Genomic DNA, 19,850 nt, shown 5'->3' on the forward strand with positions numbered 1-19,850 from the left:
AAAACAAAACAAAACAATTTTCAAGTGAAAGCAATAGGCTTCCGTAGTCATCCAAGTTGGGACATTTGGTATTTTAATCAAATTTATTAAATTTAACTTAATTTTATTTTTACCCTAATTTGACCTTAAATCATTCAAAACCGGTCACACTACAGGTTTTTACCCTATTACCGGCAGCTTTTCGGTTAATTTGCGTAAAAAACGTTGACGACTACGCAATCTCTATGTCTCTGTCTCCCAGTGAGAAACGTTGTCACCCCGGCAACACAAAGTCTCGGGGGCGTTTCCACCCTAGAGCCACACATTCTAAACCAGACGTCAGTTGCTACGGTTACGGGCGAGCGACTCTACTCCACTCTAGATCTGTGTGCCGTGTGCAGCTGAAGCCCTGTCATGTGACACCAACTTGTCCAGCTCACACTTCCGCTACTGCGTGAAAAAAAAAAAAAAAAAAAAGTTTGGTGAAATCTCGGAGAACTTTTTGGCTTTTGCGGGAACTTTTCCACGCAACGTTACGCTAATATACCTGCGGGTTTATGAGCAGCTTATAAGTCGAACCCGGAGCAGAATATACGTTTATTTACCTGGACACTTTAACCGCTGAGCATGTCGACGAGCGCCCTGTACAACGACCAAGGCGGAGCGGAGGCTGCCGTGGAAGCGGGTCAGGAGAGCACCCCGACCTCCTCCGGCACCGGAGCTGCCTTTGGACTTTTCAGCACCGACTTTAAAAAGTAAGCCAGCTTAGCGTGTGTTCCGCCTGCAGCCAACGCCGGCCATATGCGGCAAAGTAGCACGGTTTGTGGGGGAACTTTTTCTTTTTTTTAAACGTCCAGTGGAAGCGGACCTGTGAGAAAAGAGGGCCAGCAAAGACCCTGCAGCATCAAGCAGCCCGGTGGTGATGGCGACTGGTGGTTAGCTGTCTCTCTGAGGCTTGTTTCGACACCTATCAGATGAGATACAGCCGAGAGAGCAGGGTCAGGCAGCTGGCAGCACACAGTATAAAGTTACAGACAGAAATATACATGTTTTTATCTTGTTTATCTGGAAGCCAAGGAGCTCCAGCGTCCACAGTTGAGAGCTGATTGAGGTTCAACAGGATTCAGTATGTGTGTGTGAAGTGGAAAGTGGAAATATTCCTTTGTATTGTACACATTATGGTGTTGCAAGAGTCAATACTCTGACTAACTGCACTATTTGTTTCATTTTGAAGTGTTTTAAGATGCTAAATTTGTCTCAAAAGCCTGGAAAAGAAGGCTAGTAAGTGATTTATTTAATGTTTGTTGGAGACAAAGAAGGTGTACTGTACACAATAATAAAAACTTCATACATTCATACACAATTTGCAGCAATAAGTAGGCTTTACTTAGTAAGATATAGCGTTAGGAAAGGTCTAACTAGGCCTCTAATCATTGCTCATGAGTGCAGTATGATTGTCAGTATATTTTATGAAACAATATTTTAATTTAATAAGTAATTTTTCTTCCACAAATGGCAGAAAATACTGTTTTTATGTCATATTAAACAGAATATCTTCATAAAAAGTCATTTAAAGACATCACCATGAAGCTATTAATTGATTAATCTAGTATAATAGTGGGGGGAAATCATTGGGAGTGATTTTCATCAGCATAAATGACACCTAGCATCTTTGTACAGTATTAATGATCAGAGGAGATTGAAGGTGTTGAGCAGATGCAGGACAACACAGTAAGATGTCTGTTAATCTACATAATGACACTGAATTTAATTTGTACCCCCCAAAATACAGAAAACAACTGATCAACCAAAACCTTTCTGCACCTTATTTAATTTATTGTTTTGACATTTATCAGTTAAAACCTGGATAAAATGAGCACACGGGCACATATGCAAATGATAATACACATCTCAGCCTGCAGGTGGATGACACACTGACCACCGCACGCCGTATCGTACTGGAGTCAACTGGAGCTGTGCAGACTTTATGGAGCTACAACCCGGTTTCTACTTCTGTCCAGCGGTTTATTTATGCTCAGTATCGTGTGTTATACACAGGGTTTGTTTAGTTTGTGGCTTAATTCTGATTCTTTAGTGCTTAAAACTGCAGATTTGTAAAGCAAATATGTGTTTGTTTGGACCTAGAGATTTGGCCTTCTCACCCATCTGCACTTTTTATGTGAGGCCTGTTTGATTTTATCTGCAAACCACCTGTTTTATATGCTTGGCCAAGTTACTCAGTTATGTGTTTTATTACCAGGCTCAGGTGAGGATGGAAAAGAGTGATCTGTTCTTTTCCTATTCAGAGTTTGAGCTACTGGACTGTGTTAAGACATGAAACCCCTTTGGACCCGAGCTTCAGTTAAAGTCTCTCTCCCTGTGATGCCACATGACGTCACATTGCAGTTAGCTTCTATATGAGCTTCTCAAAACCATGTTTAACTAACCTTTCACTTATAAAACTCGACTGTCAGCATGTTTTGAGTTTCATCTGAGAAACCGGCCACTAGAGGGCAGCCAATCATCAGTGGAACCGTCCTTAGCGGTTGGTAATTTCTTGTAAATGTAATGCTCTCTGACTGGGTTAACAAAGTACACGTCGCACTAGCTCCACAGGTGGAGATTTAAGATGTTTTTTGAGCTCAATTTAGGGTTTTTCTGTGTTCAATCCAACAAGAAATGTTACTAAATGTCCTGAAATGGGTCAGATATCTGTGAGATCTGACCGACACTGCAGCTTCTCATTTTGTTGTAAGTATTCTCCACAGCAGCACTCGGCAGTATCATGCCTGTCATTCTGTTGACTTTTATAGTGTTCTATTGCTTAGTATGCTAACGTGAACCTCCTAAGTGGTCTCACATGACCACCTCACCCCAGCTAGGTCATATGCTTGCCTACCTCTAAAGCCAAGACCAGAACGAGGACACCAGGCCATGAATGATGCTTCTGTCTGCACACGTCTGCCTGACACAATTCACAATGAGCCTGTGCACCCTAAGCTGTGCCACTGCAAGTATCTGTGTCTCACATCAGTGTAGCACACACACTCTGTCCTCCTCAGCGTGTGTGTGTGTTCAATAGTTACGTTATTTGAAGCTGCTGAATATCTGTCACATGTGAAGGACTCAGTTACATTCCTGCGATGTTCTTTCGTCTTCTAGGCGTCTTCCCTGCTGACTGAAAGCTCTATGCCAGGGCATGGAAACATGTGACACGTTATTATCTGTGACTAAAGAGGCATTTCACTGTGGCTGAGTGCTTTTGGTTGTATGGATTTGTTGTGTGAACAGTTTTATTTGAGCTCCATCACAGTTAGGATTTAAGATCTTCTTACTGCTCAGATGAGGGTTGTTAGCTCGGTTTATGTTGGCCTGTGTTTATAATGAGAGAGCAGTCATATTTCAGCCAGGAAGCACTGTTAAAGACTGGTGCTTATAGATTTAACTGGAATTATACTCAAACATGACTGTAATAATGACTGTAAAAGGTTTGACAGTCATTATTACAAGTGGTATCAGTTTTTAAAAACCTTTCTGCAGTATCACAATCCATGAAAATCCCTCTTCTGTGTGTCATTTCTAATAATTTACAGTCTTTTTTCTGACTGCTCACCCGTACTGTCTCAGTGGGCTTCTTGTGTTCGTCTCAAACCTTTCTGTTTGTCAAACTTCTAGAGAGGTGGCTCCAAATATTTTAACAGGCACTTGCATATTTTCCCAGGCTTCCTGGCGTGCTCGATTAAACCACAGCTACACGCGCTTCCCCCCTGTTGTTTCAGATCATTTATGACTTATTCCTTATGCAGTATTTCTCTTCCCATGTCTACCCTTTATGCCTGATTTCTGTGCAGATATATTGTACTTTGACCCCCTTTTTGCCGTAGCTGCTAGCGTTCATTTATCAGCAGTCGCAGAGAATCTGTTTGTTTCCAAGGTGAAGAATGAAGAGTGCTCAATCACAACTTCTAAATCCTACATGGACGAGTAGTCCTTAAAGTCATTTTTTATTTGATTTAATTAAGGATATGTAAACAACGGAAAGCTCCAGAACAGCTGCTAAATGGACCATGTGTTGGCATTTTCTTTGTCAGTTACAGAGAATGACTTTGGAAAGGCGACCAAATTGGAAAGTATTTAGTTTTGTTCCATGATACATCGATTAAAAATGCATCATACAGTGCAACTCCATCCATTCATTTCTAAATGAATGGAGAAATATAGTCAAGTGTTCTATGCCCCCTCATGTTACATAAGAAAGTCAGTTAACCATATTAACCACTTATTCTAGTCCACTGGTATCTCTCAAAGTTATGTAATGTCAGAGCACAAGATCTTGAACAGAGGTCCTTAAATTAGTTGAATAAATCCTGAGCAAACTAAAAATAGTGAATATGAGTTGATCCGATGTGTTATTTTCACTCTGGCACGTGTTTGTTGAGCTCTCTCTTCCCTCTAGCACTTCTCTATAACAATTGAAAGAATGGAAACAGCATTTTACTCAAGAAAAACACATTAAAGATGGAATTTTAGTTTCACTCAAGTCAGAGAGGAATACAGTTGTGGAGAGAGACTTGGTTATAAGATGGAGCCCTCTGCTGCTGTACTGTGAGTAACTGACAGCTACATGGAGGCAATCATCACTGCAGTCCGTCTGTCCTTCATTCTTCTCTTGATAATAAAGAGTTGTGTGTAATTATAATTGACACTAACTTTGCATTACGTTAATGAACACATTTGGGTCTGTAAGCAAAATACAGTTCTTGCAAGAGCTTTATAAGATTAGTTTCAGGTCCCAAAAGTTAAAATACGGAGCTGAATCAGTCAAATGTGTTTTGTATTCGCACATAACAACGGGGCATTGGATGGGATGGATACACGTTTGGTACATTTGTGATAAATGTTCATTAAGATACTGCCATGGGTAAATGATACTGTAATAAATCTGAGCAGAAAAAGCTCATAATAATGAGGCAGGAGTGATGCAGACGTTTGTGATGTGTCGGGACCGGAGAGAGCGATGCTGTACGAGCGACGGCTAACTGGAGCCTCAGTTCAAAGCCTTTCCACTAAAGTGTTTCTGAGTCAGTGATTCAGCAGAAAGTATTATTATAGCTGTCACTGCTGGCGTATATTTGCTGAACATACGGTGGTTCTAATCAATGTTTTGATGTTAACTATGGTAACAGCACTATGGGGCTTCTCTGTTCACTAATTATTTTGTTTTTTCCTGCATGGAACTTTCCTGTTTTGGTTTTCCGTCATCACTCGTACATATAGCGTTGTTTTCAGCCTCTGTAGGCAGCTGTTTTTCCACTAAACACCCATTGTACGCTACCAACCAGCCGACAAACACAGTCAGCATCGAGCTGCTGATCGTAGTGCATTTAGCAGCTAAAGAACCACAGATTTCCCTCATATTGAAACACGTCTTTAAATGAATGCTAATGTTATTTTGTATCTGCTTTACAACTGTTTGCTAACAAGTTCACCATGTCAACTTAACTGCTGATGTTTCGCTGCGGTGTTTCTGTTTCTGCTGCCTCCAAGTGGCTGAATAATCAGTTTGTGCAGGTTTAAACACTACTATTGAATTGTCTACCTGTCATCCAGCTCTGCTTTATTAATGGTTTATTCATGTTTTGGTTAATGAGAAAATAATTAAAGGTTTGAGTTCTGCGATTAAGTCACAAATAGCTAGTTTATAGTTATTCAAGAACCAAAAATCTTTTACAGAAGTGAACTTTGGACCTCAGATATTGTGTGATATATTTATTAGCTTGTGAAAGTGACTGAGTTGTTACTTATATCAGTCATTTTCTCTCAAAGAAAGGGCAGGAAGCTCACTTTCCCCCCTCTAAAATCCTTCTGTAACGTTCACATATTTTAAAGGGTGTTTCCTGACATTCAGCTCAGTACTGTTATCTTTGATGTGGGTCTGTCCTGTTGGCCCCGTCGGCCAAACTTGGCAGGGTATGTGCTCTCATTGGTGTCAAGCTAAAGTGGATTATTGTGCGGTTGAGGTGATGAAAAGTAGTGCAGTGTTTACCCACCAGTGTAGATAAGGCCCTCCTTTTTCCCCTAGAGGGAAGTGACCACAGTCACACAGAGACAGTCACATACACAGCTGCACTGCAGGTGAGAGAGAGCCTAGTTTCCAGAGGAAAACCTACATGTATAGAAAGAGAGAAGTAACAACTGAACAAGAGGCGACCACAGCTGACCGGCAGGTAGTTTGAGAAGGAATGTGGACTACGGAAGAAGGAGAGAGCTCTTACCCGAGTGAGCAGGCACTACTACCCTCAAGCATGAGTATGACTTGCCATTAGCGAGCTGACGGGGCATCTTGTGACTTTTTTTTTTTTGCCCTAAAAGAAGAGGAAGGGAGTAGTGAATGACAGGCACAAAGCCAGAGGAGCCTGTGCTGTTTTTCCACTCTTCCCAGCTTTGACAGTTATGAACAGGAACGAGACGAGAAGACAAGCGTAAATAAAGCCAGGGAACACAGCCTGAAGGAAAGTAATTACCACAGCTGTTTCACTCTTGAGTTACTTGAAATACAGTCAGTTGTGGACTCTTTCATTCTTTAGACAGCTAACACACACACACACACACACAACACACAAAACAAGTGGACTCAAGTGCTTTTTGGACTGCTGTTGGGGGGGAAAGCCGGTATGGATGTTGGTTTATCTTCTTTGCGCTCGGAGGCAGTGGGAGCCATGAGGACAGCGATGGTGTCTGCTGAGAACTTACAGCTCACTCTGAAGCCTGAGCTCAGTCAGGAAGAACAGGCCCTCACACACACCAGTAGTAGCCCCAAGGATGCACACAAAGCCGGGTACTGTAGTAAGATCACCCACAGCACTCTGACGGAGACTTACCGTAAACTTTTTTTTATACGTTTTCTACTTCTTTGACGTAAGTTTTAGCTCAGGTTGTTGTTTGCTCATAATGTTGGTCAGCTGGAAGTTTTCATTTCAACTTTTAAAAAGTGAAAGCCATGTCTCTTCAGTGACTGTTGCTTAAAATATGGAGACACTTGGATATAAGAAACTTTACAATCATGTTATGAAATAAGGTTTGTTGTACTGCAGTTTCATTTTACATGAATTAAGATTATTATACCTCAAAAAATACAATCCAGGAAAAATGCAGTACATGTATTACTTAAAATGATGGCTTATGATTGATTTTGAATGATATTATTTAGTCACTTAGACCAGTGATTAAACTAATGCTAAAATGCTAATGGCAATATCATTTCAGTTGAGTTATTTTACACCACAAATGCCCATACCAACTTTAACAGCTCATCCAGCAGTTGTTGAGCCTCACAGCTAGCATGGCTCAAATACATTTATCCATTTAATTCTCAGAAACTTAACATGACTTCTCCTACTGTGTGTCCTCTCTGTGTGGAACAAACAACCTGTGTAGTCGTACAACGTCAGTGTGTGTTAGCATTCGCAAAGGAATGAGCATTGTCATATCATGTGAGTGCCGGGCCATTTTAGCAGAAATTGGTGTGATGCTGCTGTTGCATTGGTGCAGATAACGCTCTTGTTACTTGGTCGGGTGCATTGTCAGGCTCCTGTAGACCAAACAGTGTTCAGCACAGAACTGTTTGGTCTTTAGAAGCTTATAGAAGAAGTGTGTGACCCTTGCATGTGTACCCTGTAATCTGTGAAGCTGACACAGATGTTGTACACACAGAGCTTTCCCAGTACCTTTGGTCAAGCTCTTAACACTTGAAACTGATTTGTGAAAGTCTCAGCAGCACTCACTATGTCTTCTCTAATGTTGACCGTGATAAGTATTAGTAACAGCATCAGAAATTCCTCTGATACGGCCTAAAATACGGTTTCTTTTACGCACGCATATCGGATCGGTGCTCGGTATTGCCTGATACGCAAGGCTCAGCTATTAGAATCGGTATCGAGAATGGATATCGGGTATCGGACATCTCTATTAACAGTATTTTCTGTCCCCAGGAATGAAGACCTTAAAGAGATGTTGGAGAGCAACAAGGAGTCGCTTAAACTGGAGGCCATGAAAAGGATCGTTGGGGTTAGTGCATCTTTGGATCTCATATTGTGTGTGTGTGTGTGTCTTCTCTCAGCTGTTGAGTTTAATACAAGCGATACAATTAGTGGATAAAAGTGTTTTATTGTTTTTGTTTTCAGCTGATTGCCAAAGGGAAAAATTCCTCAGAGCTGTTTCCTGCCGTGGTGAAGAACGTTGCGAGCAAGAACATCGAGGTATGACATTATTAAGAAATGCATCTCAGAAAAAAACACCATCATCTTTACAAAAGTCGGTCGTCATGATTCATTTAATTCTCGTGTGACACAGCACGTGGGCACTCGAGACGTTACAGAGGGAACTTCCTCATACAGAACAATAGGCTCATGTGGATTGGCTTCATTTGAAAGCTTTTACTTCATTTAGTTTGTGTTTATTTGTCTGATTTATTGTTTTTTCTCTGAATGTTTTTTTTTTTTTGGACAAAGTAAAACAGACAAACTAGAAAGAAATCACACAAGAGTGATGATATTAAATAAATAGATTAAAAAATAGATATATATATGAGGTAAGAAAAAAGTCTTTACAGACACAAATGAGGAACTAATCATACACTTAAATCTCTGCACCAGTAATATAAGAGGTACCCAAATACTAGCATGAAAAGAAAAGTACAAGTACTTAAATAAATGTACCACTGCTCAGTTTGGCTTCTGTTACAGTTCGCTGAGGCCTCTTTGGTGTATAATTGTATTATAAATTCTGTGGAGGATTTCAAAATTTGCAGAGCTTTAATTTTGTATTTATAACAAGTCGGTTAAACCAATGTTCCTTTTGAAATCAAAGATATGTCTTCCCTTTTTGGCATTTTCCCCTTTCATTAGACATTTGAAAGTGAAGAAGCAGACAGGAAACAAGGACAGAGGGAGAGAGGGAGAGAGAGAGACCTATGACACAAAATAATGGCTGCCGTCTGGAATCAGACCAGAGACGTGACAATCACGGGGCTCCGTTCCATTTTTCTTTAACTTTTTATTTCTCGTTAGAAGATTATAAGTTATTAAAACTATCCTGTAACTCTAGCTGTGATAATGTCAGCTCTACAGATCTACCTGTCACTATCAATTTAAGGCAATAAAAGCCTCCAATATTAAAAAGTTTATCCCTCTTATCAATAAATAGTAGAAAAACTAGTTTTATTACTACATAAATTTGTGCATCACCACTAAATCATGTACAGAGTGAGCCATGTGCACGGACTATTCCAGTGAATGAGCGAACAGTAGGCAACAGCTCAAGAGGGGTTCCCATGCTCAGAGCCTGTGAATATTGATTAGCAGCAGCAGAATAATCAGGTAGCGTGAGGGGCGGCATGTGAGTGGGGGGCCTGAAGCCGGGCGCTGTGTGCAAGGCATGCAGCCGAAGCAGCTCGTGGCAGGGTAGGGGAGCAGGTGGGTGAATGTAATTGGCAGTAGAGAGCCCACAGTCACGTCTCCTGTCTCCCACCTCATATACACCAGCTGCTAAGGTAGCGCAAGCTTCTCTCTCTCTCTCTCATTTCCTTTCCCTAGCTCTTCCACACTTTACTCACCTACAGTATGTCTCGCTAAATAAAAAAATGGCGTCCTCTCTCGTCCCCGCCCTCATCCGTTCTCTCCTCGTCATTGCGAGCTGCCATTGATCCCCACCAATTAGAAAACGGCACAAGAGCATGCAGGTTATTGACAGCGTTGCGTGATTTCATATCATCGCACTTTATTTTCTTTAATCATTGCTGCACTTCATTTTAACACCACATATCGTACATGAACAAGTGTATTTGCATGGTTTTGGTGTAGTTGTGTTTGCTTTTGAGTACAAGTGACAGGAATAGAAAATATAAAAAAAAAAACAATTTGATGCTGAGTCCTTAACTGCCTATTTAGCTGTTCAAAATGGAACCAGTTGTGTGCTTTGTGGTCATAGAAACCAGATCCTTGAGGGCAGATGGGTTGTGTCTCCTTTTATAGTGAGTAATGCCATTAATTCCAGCAGTAATGACCAGAACGATGATTGAGAACTGTGGTGCACTGCTGCAGGTCGATACTCGCTGCATTAGAAAGCATGGTGCTGATTACTAATTAAGCTCTTGGCGATTGTACCTAAAATGTAACCTTACCCCTGACCTCGACCTTAAATCAGTTCTTAAATGAAATTATAAATAGTTTCTGAAGTAAATCATCATTTTTCATAACCACTTTTTATTCCAGTTCCATTATTTATGAATGTGCAGCCTCATAGGCAGAAATCAGCTCTGACAATTCCTCTTTTTTTTTCTGAATAGCTGATGTGAATCAGCAGAGCAGAGAGCAACCTTTGGCCTCCACTTAAACTTGTCAGACAGCAGGACAAATATTATCTCAGGCTTTCCTGCGAGAAAAGAAGAAGCGAGGAAGCCAAAACACAAGAGGGGGGGTGGGGGGCGGCGGCGGCGGCAAATAATTCAATGGCAATTTCTGAAAGGAACAAAAATACATAACCTCGTTCTCTGCCTGAAACAACACTGAATCGAGTCTGCAGCTCGTGATATCAAGACAGGAAAACTTTCTATATCAACTTTTATTTTCACCCCTTGAAATAATAAACTCTGAAAAAGCTAAGCTATGAGTCTGACTCTCCCAGTTGTTTCATTCATTATTGTTCATGTTATGGCTTTTGTAGCTGCAGTCTTTTAGGTTTTATTAGATGTAAAAACATGCAGCACGTCCTTTCACATAAGTTTTACAACGCAGCTGGTTTCCTAGATTGTTTCCCCCTTGTGCTGCGTTAATTTCCCTTTACAGCTGTTTCAATTTATTGCTGTTTGATTTTAATTGTCCTCTGCAGCTTAAGAAGCTTGTATATGTCTACCTGGTGAGGTATGCAGAGGAGCAGCAGGACCTGGCTTTGCTATCTATAAGCACCTTCCAGCGGGCCCTCAAGGTAACATTTCTACTTCTTGTCTTTCTCTCTTTATTACCACTACCATGGTGAAAAGTTATAATATTTTAGTGTATCTTATAGGCAAGTATTCAAGTGTCTTCTTATACATATTTCTGGAGGCTGCTGTCATTTCTTGCCTTTTCTCTTCATTGCTCGGACATTAATTGTGTTTTTTGTGTTATATATGACATTAATGTTGTCATAGTATATAATCTCTACTAGGAAAGGTGCATATTGTCTGTTGAATGCTTTGGAAGCAGTAACAGTAGTAGAAAACATTCATTTACACACTGAAATTAAGGTTGTTTTCTGTATCTCTGTGACAGGACCCAAACCAGTTCATCCGGGCCAGCGCATTGAGGGTTTTGTCCAGTATCCGGGTGCCTATAATTGTCCCCATCATGATGCTGGCCATCAAGGAAGCGGCAGCTGACCTCTCCCCATATGTCAGGAAGACATCGGCCCATGCTATCCAGAAGCTCTACAGGTACAGTTCTGTGGGGCTGATGTTGTTTCTGCTTTTGGTTAAATACGAGGAAGCTACACAAGCTGCATATCACCGGGTAAAGCCAGTAGCTACCAGCTGCACTCGTTAGCGTGACTGGCTCTCCTCACTGCCTCATTTCTGAGCAATGAACTGAGCAGTTGATACAATAAATGTTGGGTAATGTTGATTTAAGGGGTTTTGCCCTGCAGCTTTCTCGCTCTTATCAGCTGAGTCTTTCTAAAACTGGCATGGATCAGAGAATGAATCAGTGCCTCAAATCTGAGCAGAGTAGTAAAACTCAACCAGAATCAGTTATAACCAAATATATGCTTTATATAATGGCCTAAAAATCCCCATAATGGAGCAAAAAAGTAGGCTCCATGGTAGGGCTTGCTACTAATGATAATTATGATAATTCTCTCGATTAAATGGTTGTTTAGTCCATAAAATGACAGAAAATGGTGAATACTGCTCAAATGTCGTTCACAACCCAAAGATATTCAGTTTAATGTCATAGAGGATGCAAAGAAACCAGAAAATATTCACATTTGAGGAGCTGAAATCAGAGAATTTGGATGTTCTTTTCTTTAAAAAATGACTCAAAAGGATTAATTGATGAACTAAATGGTTGGAGAATAATTAAACTGTTGACAACTGATTGATTTATCGACTAATCATTGCAGCTCTACAGCACATTATTCTCTCGATTAACTGCTTTGTCTATAAAATGTCAGGACGTAGTGAAAGGTGCTCGCTGTAATTTCCTCAAAGCTCCAGATGAGGTAGTTGTTTGTTTTTATTCAACAAACAGTAGCAACCCTAAATTCAGTTCACAGTTAGATATGACAGAAAATAAGCAAAAGAAATCAATTATAAAATGAGTTGCAGATTAATTTCCTGACGATTGACTAATCAATTAGTCGACTTGCAGGTGTAGACTTTAATCTGCTAACACTCCCACAATGCTATGCATTCACAAGTGTCTGAAATCTCAATTTATTGCTCACTATAGAGTGTTTTTATATAAGGAGCAGTGAATGGGACTGATTTGGTTGCAGTCTAGATCAGAAAATAAAACCTGATCATTAGACAGTTGTCCTGAACCACTGTAAACACACAGGCACTCCGTATTCTGAGCACACAGAGGGGACATAATTTAATTTGTAAGTCCATCAAGTTTTCATGTTATGTGAATAATTGCCATTCCTTAGTTGACAGTTTCTCTCTCTCTCTCTACTGTCTTCAGTCTGGATCCAGACCAGAAAGAGCAGCTGATCGAAGTGATAGAGAAACTATTGAAAGACAAAAGCACAGTAAGTACAGACCGAGCGGTGAGTGCCATACAGTACACCTCCCATGTCGAAGACCACTGGAGGGCGCCCCAGTCAAGCGATTCTTCTCTTAGCTCTCCATCCCACAGCTCATTCGGCAATGCCATGGTTTGTTAACACCCACTTAAACCCACACATCTTCAGATGCTCCTTGTTAAGTGTCCATTTGGAAGGAATTTTCGAACTGATGCTAGTGTCAGCTTAATTTTCTCAAAGGCCAACTTCTTTTTCTTTTTTTCCAAAATGGACCATAAACGAGTTGGATTCTTAAATCCTGTGTTTAGGCCACTCACAGACACAATGCAGGCAGCCCATTAGAAGTCAGTAGGCAGCACATTAATTTGAGGAGGTCACAGTGAATACTAAGGGTGTTTAAATGCCAATTTCAAATATGTAGACGTTGGCTACAGAATGCAGAGTATGTTGTGTTTGTACGTGCGAGTCATGCACAGTTTGTTGTAATTATGTATTCATAGCGTATACCTATCGTTATACAAACAAAACAAAGCAGCTCAGGCCAAGGGGGGGATGGAAAGCCCAGTACCAGATGCATAGCATATTTAGCCCCAGACGCTAACGAAGACAGATGACTTCTCCCCGTTGGAGCCCACATTGTGAGGCAGGGGGACAGAGAGAGAGGGCACTATCATCACACAGACGCACAAGCACCATCAGTCGGTGATGAATGGTGAAAAACATAGAGGATACTTAATAGCTATCAAGCGATGCATTTTTATGATGGCAAGGGGATACCATGTACCGTTTTAGTCGCACATTAAGTCCCACAGCGATGGCCAGTCATCTTGACATTTTATTTATTTCTGTATATGCTGGCGTAACGCTATGTAAGGATGTCCTGGAGTTGAGTCAGCTGGGGAGAAGGGTGAACAAGTAGCTTAGCATAAAGGGGAACTTCACAGATTTCACACATCTACAGTCATGAGCGGTGCTGCACTGCCTGTGAAAGCAGTTTTATTTATTTAGTCTTCAGTAGCTCTGCAAGGGTTTTGTCAAGACCCTTGACGGTTTCACGAGTGCTATTTCAGCTCAGGCGTACACGGAAAGAAAGCCGCGTGAAGGGTCAAGTTTGAAAGATGTGGGCATTTACCAGGCAAGGATGAAAAGATGTAAAATATTCACATTAGAGGAGCTGAAACCAGTGAGGTTTTTTTCCATCTTTGTGTAAAAAAATTACAAATCAATCAAGTATCAAAAGTGTTTACAATTAATTTTCTTTTACTCAACTAATAATGAGTTGAATAATCCTTCCAGCTCATGTTTGAAACAACTGCACATTACTGAAGTTCTTTTCCAAAGTTAAGTTAAAATAAGCTCCTGTTAATTGACATTGCGAGTAGATAGTGTCTTCTATTCCATTATCTATACAGCTCATTCTCTTAGGGGGTTCACAGGGGGCTGGATCCCAGCATGCGTTGGTGCGGGAGGTCATTTATTCACACTCACGCCTACTGGCAAATTAGTGGTTTCAGTCTACCTCAGCAGACATTTTGACATGTCATAGAAGGAAAAGCACAGGTGAAACTAATTGCGTTAATGATTGCTCAGTTCCATCAAGTGTCATTGTCGTCGTCGTCGTCGTATAGTAGAGCATCAGTAGCTCTGGATCTGAATCACCTGAATGTTACTCAGCTGTTATGAATGTTATTTATTACACCTGCACTCATGTCAAAATATATGCCCATAAAAAGCTTCTAGACCATTGTTTTACCATATCTGATGTTAATTAATCAATTTCACCACAGATAAGTGAATTAATTTATGTGAGTGCTATTTAGCTGATGTCACCTTCCTGCCTGTAGAAGAAGGAAACATTTGGTTATTGTTCCAGGCTGTGGCAGTGTCCAGGCCTCCTGACATTTACCTTTACAGATGTGCCTGTTTGGTTAAATGACTGTGACACACGGGGGGGGCCTGCTTATAGGCAAGATGGTTTAAAGAGAAAATGGGAAGGCCTGATGACAGAGACAACATAGGAGTTTGTGCAGCTGTTTTACCGTGATGGATCTATTATCCAGCCATTACAAGATAAATGATCGATCCCTCCCATCCTCCCTCCCCCGTGCACCTTCTGCAAAATTGAAATGAGAACAGAAACGAGGGGCGGATGGAGGGAGGGAGTGGGGGGGGTACTATGATTAGGGGCTAGGTGAGATGCCCATTAATTTAAGAGAAAAAGGAGGGAGGAGGAAGAGAGCAGGAGAGGAGCGAGCGAAGGGAGGATAGGCCGACCCCACACCGGGCCATCAATCAAAAAGGCGCACGTTGTCTCTGGCGTGATGACCCAGCACTCTCTGCCTCTCTGGCACCCTAATTAGAATTCATAGCAAAATAGATGCAAGGAAACGGTTTGGGCCCTTCATAATTTTATAGGAAATTTATTGTTATTAGAAGAACCATTTGCTTAGTGTGATTTTTCCATTACCGGCTTGTCACGCAGGGTAGATAATATGGTCGAGGAGGGGGAGGAGGTGTATGAACTCCATAGATTGGGGTGTCAGTTTTGTTGATGGTGCATGTAGTTTACCTTGGAGCTGTGTCTAATGGGGGAAGTTGGTAGAGAATGCACAAAGCCATGCAGCGGGAACCACATGCTCAGAAACAGTGTTGTCTGTAATAGCCTCAGAGACGGGAGAGGCCGAGGGAGGGCACCCGGGGAGAGGGATGCAAAAATACACCGCTACATGCTGAAAGTATATATTCTAATTGACTGCTTTTGAGTAGGTTTATCTAAAATACGTTGGCTGAGATATTCACCGAAAAGCTACGGTGAAGGTTCTTTAACATGGATACATACAAGCCTGTATTACACAGATTTAATGATCAGATAACAGTGTTTTTTGACTTGATAGCGGTTGAAGCTCAGGTGTAACTAATATTTTTTTATTAATGGTGGATCGGTAACATTGGGATGTTCCAGTTAGTTAGTATGCACAACACCATGGCCCTGAAGCTGTCACACTTAACTGGAACGTAGCCAATGTTATTCACGTCAAAATGTCTGCTGTTTTGAGTAATTTGGCTGATTTTCTTATATACAGTATGTGTTTTTAGACAAAACAATTGAATACAGTGTCACTAACTCAAATAAAGTAAATTTGCTCTGTAAATTGATCATATACAAATATAAATGGAAGAAACTTTAAGTCCACATTATGCTTTTGATTACATATGGGGTTGCTTATAGCACACTTAAACAAATATAAAAAAACAAACAAGTTTTTGTGTTTGAGTTGGTTTCTCTCATTAATCCACATATTTACAGAAACTGTATAGAGTTTATTTTCCAAAGATAGATAACACTATTTTCTCCCTAAAAACATTATTTATCCTACTGGAGCTAATTCAAGTAGATAAAGAAGACTCATTAGACACAACTTTACTATATTGTTTGTACTCATCATGACATATACTATAAGTCATCACAGAAATGCTACTGATGTATGCAGAGACATGCAAGTGTACATAACTCCCAATCTTTATTTAGGTTATATAAATTGTGAAAACCAAATATAGTTACCGGTACTTTATATTCCTAATAGCTGTCAAGATATCTTGGCTGTCAATAGATACACATTCAGTTACCAGTTTATTAGGTATAGCTAGCTAAAACTAATGCAGTCTAATACAGCAGCCCTGTCCTCCCTTCTTGTATTGTCTTACTTAACCTTTATTTAACCAGGTAAGACATTAAGAACAAATTCTTATTTACTGTGGCGGCTTGGCAGAAGTCAAAGCCTCTTGAGGGAAGGGAGTAGGGACTAAAAAAGAAAGGAAAAACAAGACGAATTGCAATTAAAAGGATGTATTTTGTGGTGCTTCTGAACTGTGTTGCGTTTATATAAAGAGGTGTTTCTTGTGTATTTAACCTCATTGGGATAAATTGAGTGTGCGAAATGATAAAAATGCAATAACAATTCAACAGCACCACAAACTGCAGCTTCCAGAATGATCATACAGTTGAATTGGCACCTCTCTGAAACAGTTTCACCAAAAATTGAACATTATAACCCCCATGAAGGGAGGATTATTGCAGCACTGTTGCATTAGACTGCATTAGTTTTTAGCTAGGAGCACCTAATAAACTGGCATTTGAGTGTCTATAATGTATGATTACATGTATTTTCTCAGACTGTTGTCAGTGTGCTGGCTTTATTACTAGCTGGATCTGTTTGCAAGTGTCATTGCTTGAATATATATATAGAATTTTTTTGCGGGTCACTCAATGAATATCACTTCATACATCAGTGTGATACCATAAAACGTAGTTGTTTGATCCCTCTAGTAATCTATTCATCAGTATTAGTGTGTGAATGTCAGAAAAGCGAATCATCACTCGGATTTAAGGTCCAGATTTCTCAGACAATCTGCAGACAGCAGCCGTGCACATACACATTTCACTCATACACACACATGCACACACAATCAATGCAGGCTCATGACAATGCTGATGGGTAAATGCACTGGTTTCCCACAGGGCCACCAGGGGCCAGAAGGCTTTAATTGGGAAGACCAGATTCTGCTCCCTTTCTCTTCTTCTTCACCCTCGCCTGCCCATGATAATGCTGTTTGCATATTAATACACCGTCATGTCACTCACTCAGTCTCACAGTCAGTCAGCGAGCCAGCAGGCAGTTGGGAGGCGGGGGGGCATGCAACAGCCAAATGGGTTTTTTCCTTCTACCAATAAAACACGGTTGATTATTGGCTCCCTCAGCTGCTGCTTCCTCCTTGTCCTCCTCTCCTCGTGAATTGAACATAAAATGAGTTTTGTACCTGAGAAAAAATATAATTTATGGGGGAAAAATATTAGAAATGCTCTCATTGATGGATTTCTTTCACAGGGTTGTATAAAATTAGTCAGTTAAAACTTAAAGCACAAACATTTTCCATGCTAATTATCAACTAACTACTTAGAGGCTGAACTGTGTATTGTAATCAAAGTGGTAAATTGGTATTGTTTTTTTAAGTGCAATAATAGCACTTTTTTTTTTTTTTCAAACCTGGGTCATATCTGTTAATCAGTCTTTTATTTCTCTAGAGTCTGTATATTATGGCTTTTTTAAGAGATGAAGTGTTTGTTCATTTTGTCAAACTAAACTGCTGCATATCCTTAAAACTTCCATTAACTCAAGTGTTAGCACTGCAGAGAAAGAAATAAAACGCATCAACATTTCCCTCTTGAGTTGGTTTCTGCTTCGTTCTGTTTTCTGCAGCTGGTGGCCGGCAGTGTGGTGATGGCTTTTGAGGAAGTGTGTCCAGATCGCATTGACCTGATCCATAAGAACTACAGAAAGCTGTGTAACCTGTTGGTGGATGTGGAGGAGTGGGGGCAGGTGGTCATCATCTCCATGCTGACGCGCTATGCCAGGACGCAGTTCACCAGCCCCTGGACGGAGGTGAGGCACTCGTCGCCTTAAGGACTAAAACCAATGGGGATCCAGATCCACAAAGTGGACTTTGTAATCATTTTTGGTAGTAAACGGGCTGTCCAGACATGGCAGCAAATCCTAGTCATGCTAACTACCAACACAGCAAACATGACATCCTTTTACAGTAAAACTCTTATCTCCTCTGTCAGTGCAACTATCTGATTTAAAAAAAATGAAACTACATGTTTGTGACCCATTTTTCAAGTTTACATTGTCAACAGGAACCAGTGGGCAGGTTGAAAGTCACAAACAGACGGAAGTCGAAAAGTATTTGCATTGTTGGCTCTGGTCCTTTCATGGTAACATTGACAAATTTAATTTAAAACATCATTCTGATCCTTTAAAAATATATGTCTTAAAATGTCTAAATTAAAATCCAGAATGAGACACTTTATATTGATAATTTAGGGATTTAAATTGTAATACGAGTTAAACTCCTGCGTTTAGAATTACAGTCTTTGTGTTTTTTAATTAGTTTTATATGTTGGTGCTATTTCACAATATTGGATTTCTGTACAAAATTTGTTTCTGGGGAAATGTGTCATAGCTCTTCTATACAAGAGAAGTTAAGTTAGAGTAATAGGTTCTTGAGACAGTGAAAAACATTGTTTCTATAATTAAAATCCTGCCAATATAAAATGTAAATACCACTCAATTTGCTCAATTCACTTGTCCAATAATCCTGTAACTCAAGTAAAAAAGTAAATGACACAATAATTGCATTTTTAGTCCAATATTTGTGTTTGGGGGAGATAGTGTAATGCATTAGTGTGATGTTTTGTGTTTTCAGGGCGCCACGTTTGATGAGAACAATGAGAAGACGTTCTATGATTCTGATTCTGAGGAGAAAAAAGAGGAGACGGAGGCCAAACCCTACATCATGGATCCAGACCACAGACTGCTGCTCAGGAACACCAAACCTCTTCTGCAGAGCAGGAACACCGCTGTGAGTTAGCTGGACACTCAAACACAGACATATACAGCTATATTCAATTCTTAAGGATAACTTTTTCACCTGTTGAAAGGTATAAATATTGATCAGTCCAGCCTCTGCTCGTATCTCGCCACTGTTTTAGAAATAAAAAGCTACACATGAACTAGTGCTGCTGCCTTAGTAGGGACGTTCACACACTTTCAAATTCACTCCCCAGCTGTAATACATCTAAAAACACACACAGCACAAAGATGTGAGCATAAACACACATACCTGTCATAGTGCACCCCTGATGAAAAAAAAAAAAAAAGATAAAAAACATAGTGAGTGCATATCTCCATCACCCAGGAGCCTCAAGGTCTCTGTCGCTGTGTAGCAGCGGGAGGAAAAATGCTCCCAAATGAAAGTGTTGATTAAAATGTGACATGCTGTGTCTTTTACTCGCAACAACACGGTGACATCCTCCATCTTCATTGATGCCTGAAACCCTTTCATTCTGCCTGCAACGATGGACACACGTCCGCCTGCTATTTAAAGCTCTGCTGAAAAATTACCTTTATACAGTCATGTCATGAGGGCCTTTGAAGCCCTAAGAGATGCATGTGAAGGAATTTAATTTTAGCTCGGGTAGACAGATGGTAAAGTAATTTAGTGTAGGCGGTGTAGTAATAATAATATTATTAATA

General features: G+C 40.4%; 1 protein-coding gene across 1 annotated transcript in view; it reads left to right on the forward strand.

The window, feature by feature from the left end:
• Positions 1–438: 438 nt before the first annotated feature.
• Positions 439–19,850, forward strand: part of ap3b1a (adaptor related protein complex 3 subunit beta 1a) — a 50,261-nt gene continuing 30,849 nt past the window's right edge. Inside the window, exons 1-8 of the mRNA XM_035668341.1 lie at positions 439–734; positions 7,971–8,046; positions 8,163–8,237; positions 10,867–10,962; positions 11,289–11,449; positions 12,696–12,762; positions 18,015–18,197; positions 19,021–19,176. Coding sequence (XP_035524234.1) covers positions 607–734; positions 7,971–8,046; positions 8,163–8,237; positions 10,867–10,962; positions 11,289–11,449; positions 12,696–12,762; positions 18,015–18,197; positions 19,021–19,176 — 942 coding nt within the window. The 5' untranslated portion in view covers positions 439–606. The remainder of the gene's footprint in view (positions 735–7,970; positions 8,047–8,162; positions 8,238–10,866; positions 10,963–11,288; positions 11,450–12,695; positions 12,763–18,014; positions 18,198–19,020; positions 19,177–19,850) is intronic.

The sequence above is a fragment of the Morone saxatilis genome, unplaced genomic scaffold (genome assembly GCF_004916995.1).
Source record: "Morone saxatilis isolate NCDOM2014 unplaced genomic scaffold, NCSU_SB_2.0 Contig21, whole genome shotgun sequence".
NCBI classification, from domain to species: Eukaryota; Metazoa; Chordata; class Actinopteri; family Moronidae; genus Morone; species Morone saxatilis.